Below are 12,020 nucleotides of genomic sequence, written 5' to 3' on the forward strand. Positions count from 1 at the left end.
GGTCCTTTCTTTTTTACCTAAGAATATTGGGAATAAATCCCCATGCCCTGTTGTTTGGGGGGAACAGTCTCCACTGCATGCTTTTGCAGACAAGTGTTTACTTCCGAGCAGCATCTGTAGTTGGTTATTGGATGACTTTGGTGGAATATTTTGCAAAGGACTGGTGAACCTGAGACAATACCCACTCCGAACACTATCTAATACCTAGGAATTTTTTGTGATGGATTACCACTCTTACAGGAAATTAGAGAAACTTCCCCCCACCAGAATGGGTAACGGAAGAGGGAGAAGTAGAGATTCATTGCTAAGAACCTGCAGTAGGCTTTCCTTTCTGAGAAGCCTGTTGAGAGGCTCTTTCTCTGAGCTGATGACGTTGCTGCTGTTGGTAAGGTCTCTGCTGTTGGGTTTTCTGGAGACCTTGGTACCATTGAGGGTTTTGAACCCTCTGTAGGTAAAAAGTTGGTAGGTTTTGTAGGGTTCTCTCTGCTTTTCAAGGCCTACTGCCTTTAGGGTCTTCATTTCGGACTTCATCTGGGTAATTTCTTCATCCATATGTTTGCAGAAATGGATAGATCCCAAGAATGGAAGGCTGATAATCCGCTGCTGGGACTCATGATTAAGAGACACAAGGCGGATTCCATTAATGCTTTCGCAAGACCACCCTGCAGCAGTATTCGTGGGCTGCTAATAATGATGAATCAGCTGCAGCACCGATGATCGGGTAGGAGGCCATCACCCCCTCATTGACCACTTCGAGAAAGTCCTTACTCTTGTCTCAGGGGAGGTCATTGGCAAATTTATGCAAAGACTCCAACAAGGCTCTGTCGTACCTGCCCAGGAAAGCCAATGCACTTGCTACCTTCATGGAGGTGGCAGCTGTACCACAAACCTTGCAGACCACTGATCCAACTTTTTACTCTCCTTGTACGGTGGCACAGTAGACAAAGTAGTGGTGGAGTGGTGCTCCTTTGCTGCAATGATGATCACAGAATCCAGAGGAAGGTCGAAGCAGAGAGACAGTCTGTCCTGCTCTGGAGGTCTGTATTTTTTTACAGCCTTGATAGAGCAGATTAGACTGAGGCCAATGTAGGAAGCAAGTCCATTGCTGGTTCTAACAAATGCTGAACAAATGGTAGAAGAGGTCTGGATGCTGATCTGTGGTGAAGCGTTCCAAAGATTACTGATGTGGATGGTGTAGGAGCAGGCATAGGGATGTTTATTTGTGAAGCGCCTCGCACCAGCATCGCCTGAAAAGTGTTTATATCATCCACTGGAGAGACCCTTGGTTGAGGAGAATCAGATGGTGTTGGTGAGTATCTGCCTGCACTGGGAGAAGAAGTGGTGGAATAATAGGTTAAATTATGTCTTGACCTTGTTCATGACCCGAACCTCGATGCATGGTAACAATGTAAGGGTCTGGATGACGGCTGAGATGAAGAATGCCAGACTTGTGGCGATGCCTGGAGTAGCACAAACAATGGCGAGATCTGGACTGCGATCATCGTGAAAAAGGTAGAGACCACAGGCTGTGGTGTTGGAGGAGTTATGGGTGCTGGTTGTGACAAAAAGCACTGAACGAGGAGGTGGAGAATGACCAGAAGGTGGTGGTGGAGGTGGTGTTGGAGGAAGAGATGAAGGCAGAGGAGTACGAGAGTCTGGCAGTACTGTAGGTGATAATGGAGAATACACTCTGAAGTATTCAGAGTCCAGGGATGATGGTATGCAACTCTGTCTTGGTTTTAAATCCTTCTGCACAGACCTAGATGGTCTTGACATCTACACACTCCTCGATGTTCACTTTCTCCTATGTCTCAATGTCAATACACTCCTCAATGTCGACTTTCCTCTGTCTTGATGTTGACACACTCCTCGATGTCGAACTCCTTCTGTGCCTCAAATGTGTAGTCACCTTTGACATCGACCTACCTCTTCTCAATGTCGACTCTCGTCTCCTCTTTGACTTTGACCCAGCCTTCAATGGTAAACAAGTTGGTATGGTAATAGTCTCAACGTCAACACTCTCAACTTCAACCAGGAACAACATCGTTTTTGTGCTGTACTTCTGTTTTTGGACCTTCTGCCTCTGGGGTCCTCAAAGGAAGGTGGAAGGTCCCTCGTAGAGGACTGACACTCACCAGATGTTTCAACTTCTAACTGCGCCTGCTGTCTAAATCGCTCCTCTGTGTCATGGAGGTGAATCTTCTCCCTTTCCCTCAGGGTAAGCCAAGAAAGTTTCCTGTAGTGAGGACATCTGTCAGGAATATGGCTATCAGGAAGACGGATGATGCAGACATTATTAGGATATGACTTGGCCTTCTATCTTCCACAGGCAGGGCACTTGTCAAATAAAGATGGCATTTCATTTTACTAATAACAAAATATTTCTGTCAGCAAAAGACAAAAAATTCAAAGGAACAGATGAAGTCTGTGGAGTGAATCACTTGTCCCAAAATTCTATGTGAGAGCTTTGAAGAGAAACAACCTAAACGGTCGAGCTCAGTGCTCCAACATCCTGTCAACAGGAGCTGGGAAAAAACACTGAAGAAACTACTACCTGCTGGGCATGATGGGATACTGGTGGTCTCTCGGCCTTTAAAGACAAAGACACTGTTTTTAGGTTCACATAATTGCAGCCTAAAGGGCTACACTGTCATATTTTCCCTCCATCTTTCCCTTTTAAAAAGGGTTTGTGAAAGAGATGTTAGCATTTTACCAAAGGATTTGGCCTTAAATATACATATACATGGGTATTCTTATCCTTGTTTAAAAGCAGTCTGAAATATTTGACTTCTATAGCCTCCCTTATAGGCTGCGCAATATTCTTGTTTTAAGTATTTCAACAGGCCTTTCTGAAGAAAGGTGAACATCTACACTTAAGAAGATATATTATAAAAAAGGTCCTTCGGGATACCCGCAGGTGGGCGGGACTATGCAGTGCTTATGACTATCAGTGGAAATCCCCTGAGAGAGAATCTGTGATTAGAAATATCCACCAGTAGCCAAGACACCAAGAGACCAAAAATCAGAATCATATTCTGAATTTCCTGAATCCTCTCTGGAGGAGGGAAAGCCCAGAGTGTTGTTATGTCCAGTACTTCCTTTGTGAACAGAAGGCACAGAGAAGGCTCCAGCAAGATTTGGCGAAGTTGACTAGAAATCTCAAGTTGAACAGCAATGCTGTTGTTCTCGGCAGGAGTGACACTATCTGTGGCAAATCAGCTTTGAGCAGCCAGCTGTCCAAGTACAGGCACAGTGCAACTCATGTCTTCGTGAGTTGAGCCTCAATCACCACTATCGCCTTGGTGATAACTCAAGTTGCTGAATTTAATCCAAAAGGAAGATAGCAAATTAGTAATGGGTACAACCCACAACAGATCGCGGGCACTTTGTGTATGGCTGTAGGATCGGTATATGAAAATATGTGTCCTGTAGGTTGAGTGACATCATCCAGTCCTCTGCACCTACCACCAATGAAACCTGAAACTGAACTTCTCCTTATGCAGGGACCAGTTCAAGATCCTGAGTTCTAGGGTTGGGCGAAGACCACTGTCCTTTTCTGGAACTAGTAAGTATAGCAGCCAACATTCCTGCCCAATTTCCTGCCATGGCACCAATTTCCCTAATCCCTTCTGCCACAGGACCATCACCTCTTGCTGCAGTAATTGTAGACTGGTCTCAAATATAAGGGAATGCTGGGGAGCAATAAGTGGGATTTGGTGGTGAATGGGGAAGGAATGCCCATTTTCAGAACCCACTGGTCTGAGGATATAGCCTTCCAGGCCTGTCGGAAAGAGTAACCCTGTTATTCCGCAGGCCACATGGCTGTTCATGGCTAAACTACAAATTCTTCCTTGGTGGTGTGGGGGAAGAGGAGGAAGACAAGGGGGGGAATCAAACTAGCATTTGCCACTGCTTTTACATTGCCTGACAGAAGAGGTTAGGCTGCTACGAACTGACCTATGCTGCCTTACACTATTTGGGCTTTTAAAAGGGTTGAGAATCTCTGGGAGCCTGAGCTTACTCTGCCCACTTAAAAATGCCCAACTGTTACATCAGAATCTCTCCTCTACATCAAATGGCACACCCATCAGAGTGCTTAGTACATCAACTGCGAACCTGTAGATGGCAGGCAAGCTTTATATTTTACAGCCACAGAGGAACCAATTGCACTTGCGACGCTGTCTGTCGAGCCTGGGCCCACTTTGATAATGTGGAGAGTGGAGTCCTGCCCATTGGGACTACCTCTACAAAATGGTTTGGTAGGTGTTCAAGCAAATTAGGAACAACCACTGCCACCGCATCCCAGAGGGCATCAGAATAACACCTCAACAAGTATGCTGCATTCAGAGTGCAGCACCAAAGTCCCAATGGTAAAATCTTTCTTCCCCACTCCTTCCAGATTTTTTGAGTCTCTCTATGGTGGTTGGATCTGAAAAGCTCCTAGTTTCAACCTAGAGGTAGAAGAGGCCTCGACTACTAAGCTCTCTGGTAAAGGGACAAAAAGGCTGGGCCACTACCAGCTGGTCTAAAGTGATATGCTATGTTTCTGGGTTCACCGCAGCATATGATGTGGTCTTTGAGCATGGTTACCTTACTGCCTCAACTAGGGCCTCACTGAACAGGAGCAGTGGTTACAACAGAGTAGGAACCACCTGCAGTACATCCACAAGGATGTTGTTAAGTGCAAGGGGAGAGTAAGTTACCACCTTTTTTAAAATAGAGTGGAAGAGGGCCAACTCGGCCGGAGTTTGGCGAGTGGCTTGGCCGATATCAATATCTGGAGGAGTATCCAGCCCACAGGCATCTTGCAGGGCTAGCAAATAATAGGAATCAGAAGGGAGCAAAGGTTCTGTGTCATCCCCCTGTTCATCCTCGGAACGGTGGCCTGAATTCCACCTGAAAAGGGTATGCATTGTGAGGATTAATGGATGCCTCAGTTTGGCTTTATTCTCCTCCAGGATGCGTTGATGTTCTCTTCCAGGTCTCAGCCTTTTTGCAGGTGGCAGCATTAATTCTTGAGGCAGAGGAGAAGACAGCAGCGGTGACAACAGAGCTGCAGCCTGCATCAAGGATGGTGCTGGAGCCTGCACTTGGAGGCAGTGTCACCAGAGTCGGCATCAGAATAGGTGCCGGAAACAACATCAAGGGTGGTGTAGAGCCCAAACCAGGTAACATCAGAAGCAAGCTATAGGATGCAGGGAGAGCAGTTGCCACCAGTGAAGTGATACCAAGTGGAGCTCAGCAAGACCCAATCCGGGCAGCTACTTTGTAAAAAGGTGGCTGGATCCCACTCAAAGTCAGGAACAAGGAGGGAGCGGTTAGTGGCAATGGAGCAGACAACATCAAAGTCAGTACCAGCAACAATGTAATCATGAGCATTCAAGGAGAGATATACATTAACTCATGCCCAGTCATGAAGCAGCCATGGGTGAAGAACCTGGAGAAACCTTACCCCTCCTGGACAATGATCTCCTTGAAGAAGTGTGTTTCTTTTTCTTCTTACAGCACCTGTTTCCTCCCTTGGAAGACGAGGGCAAGAGTGATGGGGATCTGGATCGTGCTTTTGTCTTCAACGACTCAACTGATCAACCTTTGTGCAGCCATTAAAAATTTGGCATCATGGTCTCTGATGACCATAGTATTCCTCCAAAGGTAGAGGTCACACAATTACATGTTTTGAAGTAAGACACTACAAGCAGTCATCAAATGGGTCTGTGACGGACATGTCTATAACACCCACAGCAGGGTTTGAGCTCTGACTTTTTCGGTGGTCGCATATTCCCTAAACTGCACCAAAAAGTTTGAAGAGCCATTTTTTATCACCCTGAAAGAGGAGAGACGCACAGGACCCACATCAAAAGCTGTGCAAAAAACACAACTGATGCTGGCGTGCCAGGAAGGCTGATCGATAGTTCCTGTGACATCCTGGTATATCAACGTCTGGAATCAAGATGGAGCCAGTGTCTCCTACCTGTGTTGGAGAGCTGTATCAGAAGTTTCCTGATTCACATTGGTAACTATGGTATTTAAAGGTAAGGAATCAGCAGGTAGAAGAATCCATTAGAGACGTCTTATTTTTGTTCACAGAAAGGCCAAAAATTAGAGTAAATATGTCATATTTATTTCCTTAACTTTACTTGTGTTTCTGTACTGAGGATTTAGCAACAGGAGTCTCCAGAGCACTTTCTCTCCATTCAGTGATGCAATATCCTTGAAATCAGGATTTAATGAAGGTCGTTCTTCCAATACCTCTTGTGTCTGCAAGTACAATCTGTTGTCAGGTAAAATGGCCTATAGAATAAGAATAAGTTTCCGGGCAGGGCAATCAGTTGCTCTGGAGATAAGTAGGATTGGAACTGTAAGGAGGTAGAGCCAGGTGTGTGAATGACTGACTGACATTCTAACTTCCAAAAAGACCATGCCTCCTCTGGTCAGATAAGTGCACGATTCAGTCACTTGTCACATGCCACACCGTGCATGAGAATGTACAGTCTGATGTAGTCACCTGGCCTACAGAAAAGCTAATGGATCCCCTGATATGCCAGTGCCTCCAAAAAGTCAGTAGTTAGAGCCTGATTGATTACCTCTATTAAATCTCTGCTGTCCATGTGAGCAGTCACATCCTTTGCTCCATTCACATGAATACTCACAGCCGCCACTGCCCCATTCATGTGACACCTCATACCTGCTGCTACCCCAGTCAAGTAACCACTAACATCCGCCCCTGCCCCAGCTATGTGAACAGTGACATTTACTGCCCCAGGCAAATGACCAATGACATTGGCTCCCCCAACCATGTGAATACTCACATTTGCCGCTGCCCCAGCCATGTGAACAGTGACATCCGCTGCCCCAGCAATGTTAACAGTGACATCCGCTGCCCCAGCCATGTGGCTAGTGGCATCCGCTGCCCCAGCAATGTGAACAGTGACATCCGCTGCCCCAGCCATGTGGCTAGTGGCATCCGCTGCCCTAGCCATGTGATCAGTACAACTGCTGCGCCACCCATGTGTTCTCTCGCATCCACTGCTCTAGCCATGTGACTAGTCACATCCTCCACTGCTCCAGCAATGTGATCACTCGCATCCGCGGCTCCAGCCATGTGACCACTCACATCTGCTGCCCATTCCCTATAACGACCATACTTACAGCTTATCGTTGACCAAGATTTTGATGACGAATCCTTTGGCTTCCCTGGTCAAGTCAGCAAACATCTTCTCCTCAAAAGCCACAGTGTAGTTACGGATGTTTAACAGAGTGACCTTGTCATTCTCGCCAACAAAGGGAGAGATGCCTGTCAAGCTAAAGAGAGAAGCGTTATATAATCAATGTAGGTCTACTGTGGGGCAAATGCCCCAGCAATGACATGGGACCCAGAACTGGTAACCCATTTGTACCCTCCCTCTAACAGGCTTAATGACACAGGGACATCAATGGAAAAATGAGTGCAAGGCCCAAGTAACATGTCAGCTTTAACAAAGCAATGCTGAGACAGACATGCGCATAAAGGAATAAATAGGTGCAGAGCCTGGGGAATATTTATGCTTTATCCAAGGTGCAAGCCCTTGGGACTATCCCTGCTTCACCCAGAGAAGGGTGAGAGGGACAGGGGCATCAAGGAATATACTGGTACAAGGCACAGGTAATATGTCATCTTTATCCGCAAATGACTCAGAGGGACCGGGGCATCCCTGAAGACAGGGGTGCAAGTCCTGTGAAATATCTCAGCTGTATTCAAAGAATACATCATTGAAAGGACTGGCTAATATCTCTGCTGCACGCACAGAGAAGTCAGACGGATGGGGACATCAAGGAATTGGGGGATTGCAAGGCTTGGGGAATATCTCTGCTTTATCCCCTAAATGCTGAGAGGGTAGGGAACACCAAGGGCTACATTGGTGCAGGGTCTGGGGAATATCTTTGCCTTATCTTAATAATATATGGGATCAAGGCCTGGAGCCAGAGAAAGCTGAGAGTGATGGGGACATCAAGAATTACAGTACTGCAAGCTCTGGGGGATATTTCTACTTATCCACAGAAGGCTGACAGAGTAGGAGACACCAAGGACTACAAGGTCTGCTTCATCCAAAGAATATATGGGTACAAGGCATTGGGAATATCTGTACTACATCCAGAGGCGTATGAAAGGGATGGGGACACCAAGCAAGACCTAAGTGCAAGGCCTGGGGAATTTCTCTGATTTATCCACAGTAGGCTAAGAGGGTTGGGGACACCAAAGATTACACCAGTGCAAGGTCTGGGGAATATCTCTTCATCTAGCCTACCAGTTGAGGACTGGGACTGTGAAATCAGAGAAGATACAGACCACAGGCCTGATAACCAAGCTTCACTAAGTTGTACCAGTTTTGTACTGGACAAGGGAACCAAGCTACAGGGACGGCATGGCCTGCAAGCCTGGTAACCATCCTTCATTTAGCTCAACTCATTTATGGGTGGCACAAGGGAACTAGAGAAGACAAGAGGCACAAGCCTGGAAACCATCTTTCATTTACTTGTACCCACCAATGGCTGAGACAAAGGAAGAGAAGTGCTGCAGACATAGCAACAATTATTTACTTAGCTCTACACACTGAGGGTTAGGGACAAGGAAACTGGGGAAGACACAAGCTGACGGTCTGGTAAAATTCCTCAGATTGCCCTATCTTCTGAGGGATGGGGCAAGGAACTAGGGGCCAGATGTAGCAACATTTAGAATTGCGACCTGCAAATTGCGAGTCGCAATTCTGAATGTTGGATGGTGTCCCTGACTGAATAATCATGAGGTGGGTCGCAATTTGCGACCCCCTTGCGAATGGCGGCCCTCACAGGGATGGTGGTCTGCTGCGGACAGCAGACCACCATGTCTGTGACTGCTTTTTAATAAAGCAGGGTTTTTTTTGTAATGCAGCCCGTTTTCCTTAAAGGAAAACGAGATGCATTACAAAAACGGAAAATGAAACGTCTTCGTTTCATTTTTTCAGAGCAGGCAATGGTCCATAGTCCATAGGACCACTGCCTGCTCTGAAAAAATGTTTGCAGTGCCATTCTCAATGGGGAAGGGGTCCAAGTAAACCCCTTCCCTTTTGCGAATGGGTTACCACCCATTTCAAAAGGGTGCAAAATGCAATTGGTTTGCAACCGTGTTCACGGTCACAAACCAATCCTGCATTGCACTGCGACTCGCAATTAGGAAGGGGACATCCCTTCCTAATTGCGACTCGCAAACCCGTTTTGCGATTCGGTAACCAGGTTACTGAATCACAAAACGAGGTTGTGCATTGCGATGTGCTTTTTGCACATCGAAAACAGCAAAATTTGCTGTTTGCGACGTGCAAAAAGCTTTCTACATCTGGCCCTAGGTGAGATAATTGTCACAGAGAAGGCACATCAGCAGAACTGGTAGCCATTTTTCATCTTAATGTAAACATTTAGGGCTGGGTCACAGGAACCAGGAAAGACATGAGATACTGGTATGGTAACAGTCCTTCATCTTGTCCTACCCATTAATTGTTGGGACCTGGAAACCACCCATGCCATGGTCACAGGTCTGGTAGCTAGCCTTTATCTAGCTCAATCTGTTGAGGGATTGCACAACATAACCAAGGATGACACAGGCTTTTGCTGTACGTTTACCCAAAAAAGTTAGGCGGGATTGGCTCCAGGTCTGGGAGTTATTCAGACATATTCAATATGTACACTTGGGGGGATGGCAGAGGGCTGGCCATCAGGAAAGATATGTAATTTAGGTCTAGTAAAGTCCTTTCTCTAACAGAATGCTAAGAGTGCATGTCACCACCTGGAATCCTGAAACTCTGCAGGCCCTAGGATTACCCATACAAGGGCACAGATGGAGTTGTGTAGTTCACTGAATCGTGTGTAGTTCATTAGTTCTGTGATAATCTGTAATTAGATTTTCTGATGAAAGGTTGGACGAACATCTGGGCATTTGCTGGAGATCAGTGTATAATGTATAACAAATCAGTGAGGAAAGTATCACATTAAAGCCTGTTCATCTGATGATACCTAGGGTCTCTTCCCTACGCTATCAAGCTACGCTAATAGGGAAAGTACGAAGTGCACCCTTACCATAAGTATGCAATGACTCCCACCGGCCTGTACAATGACAAAATGTAAGAGAAAGAAAAAGGAAAGGTCAGACAGCACGTACAACTTGAACAATTAATAACTTCAAGTTATCACTATAAGACTGAACTGTGGTACCAACACCTACTACCCAGATCACTATAAAGATGGAGAACCCAACATGACCAACCCATGGCAGAAGCGCTCACTAATGGTCAGTACTGCTGGGGCACCCACGCATTGTGACCCATGCGCCACCCTTATTAGACCCACCCGCAATGACTCACTCTAAATTCTTGTTCTCAATTCCACATGGCCTGTCATCCTCAACCTTCAGAATTCTGACCCCATCATTGTGATAAAGGGCCTGACTTAGAGTTTTTCAGACAGGGTATTAGGAAATAATGCACTTACAGCTAGATGGAAGGGATAACTGTCACGTTTGTGGCCAGTAACCTGTACATTAAACTCTAAATCAGGCCCAAAATGACTATCTTCAACCCTCTATTCCACAGCCTTTTCCATGGCACTATGCTGACCCCACCCATCTTGCTGGTGTGAACGGACACACTAATCTAAGAACATTACCAGACATCAGTGACTGTGGAAACTGGCAGCTGGTTTACAATTTCTGGAGCCACAAACTCGGGGGTGCCGTACTGGACGTATTGTGCCTCTCCCACCGTAATCTTCTGCGCGTTGCCAAAGTCGCAGATACGTATCTGCTCACTGATGGTGTCTGCCATCAAGATGTTCTCAGGCTACCAGGAAAAGAAAAAAAAAAGTTTTTTTGACCTTTAACTGCAGAGGTACTTAGAGACATTCTACACAGAACAGCTGGAGTAATCCTGTAACATTGCAGCACTGCTGTAGTGTGGGATGAACTCGAGCCCTACTGGAGAGTGTCCTGAAGACTGCAACAGTTAGGGAGGATCCCTCAAGCAGTGTGGGTTGTGTACTCTCCAGTGGCATTGGTACCACAGCAGTGTGGCTGAACATGGTTTCAAGCTGTAGCAGTGTGGAATGATTGTTCTCCAACACCCTCACAAGCAGTCTGGCTGAATAGAAAGAAGACGGTAGAAGAAAATAAGTTGCTTACCTGTAACTGCAGTTCTCCAATATTGAAATCTTTCATAGATTCGACCTATTAGTTTAGTATTCTATCAGTGTCATTTTTTAAAAAAGGACTAGCGTTGGGAGTCCACCAATCAGGCATCACCAACCTTTAGAACACTCCTGAGAGAAGCTCCAGGCCCTCAGATTTTCGCAGCACTAGTGCTTATCAATAATAATAACTGAGAGAAGTAAAGGTGAAATTCTCTGTGGAGGTGGGTGGGTCGCATGTGAATCTATGAAAGATTCCAATACTGCAGAACTACATTAGAGGTAAGTAATTTACTTTCTTACTCTAGTATTGGAACTTTCACAGATTTACATTCTTGAATCAGAATAGAAAGCAGTAGTGAGGCACACTGTAGTGTCAATTGTGAGTACTTGTGAGCACTTTAAAAGACTATTCACAAGAGCTGCAATAGAATATACAGACATAAAATAAAGCAAAATACAATAGCTTACATCTATTACCAGAAACCGTACAATATATAAACCCTTTCTGTTTGATATATTTTAAGATAATGTGCAGAACTCACCGAAGAATGGTGGGAAGATAGAGATAGCTCACCTTTACTGGAAAAGACTTCTTAGGATCGCCTATCCCACCGCTACCTCTCCTTGAGGAGCGGAATCGAGACAGTAATGTTGTGTGAAGGTGTGACAGTTATTCCAAGTAGCTGCTCTGCAGATGTCCTGGAGTGACACACCCGTAAATAGTGCAGTAGATGTAGAAACAGCTCTCGTGGAGTGAGCACAGACAGAAGTATGTAACGGATTGCCTGCTGCCTGGTGGCAAAATCGGATTGCAGCCGATATCCATCTAG

The 12,020-nt window shown here is 45.8% G+C and overlaps 1 protein-coding gene across 2 annotated transcripts in view; it reads right to left on the reverse strand.

Moving 5' to 3' along the window:
* SPEG (striated muscle enriched protein kinase) overlaps positions 1–12,020 on the reverse strand; it is a 1,321,813-nt gene that overhangs the window by 312,767 nt on the left and 997,026 nt on the right. For both annotated transcript variants that reach the window (XM_069227158.1, XM_069227157.1), the window contains exons 25-27: positions 10,672–10,844; positions 10,087–10,113; positions 7,150–7,302 (exon numbers count right to left, since the gene is read on the reverse strand). In XM_069227158.1, coding sequence (XP_069083259.1) covers positions 7,150–7,302; positions 10,087–10,113; positions 10,672–10,844 — 353 coding nt within the window. The remainder of the gene's footprint in view (positions 1–7,149; positions 7,303–10,086; positions 10,114–10,671; positions 10,845–12,020) is intronic.

This window comes from Pleurodeles waltl, chromosome 3_2, assembly GCF_031143425.1.
Source record: "Pleurodeles waltl isolate 20211129_DDA chromosome 3_2, aPleWal1.hap1.20221129, whole genome shotgun sequence".
NCBI classification, from domain to species: domain Eukaryota; kingdom Metazoa; phylum Chordata; class Amphibia; order Caudata; family Salamandridae; genus Pleurodeles; species Pleurodeles waltl.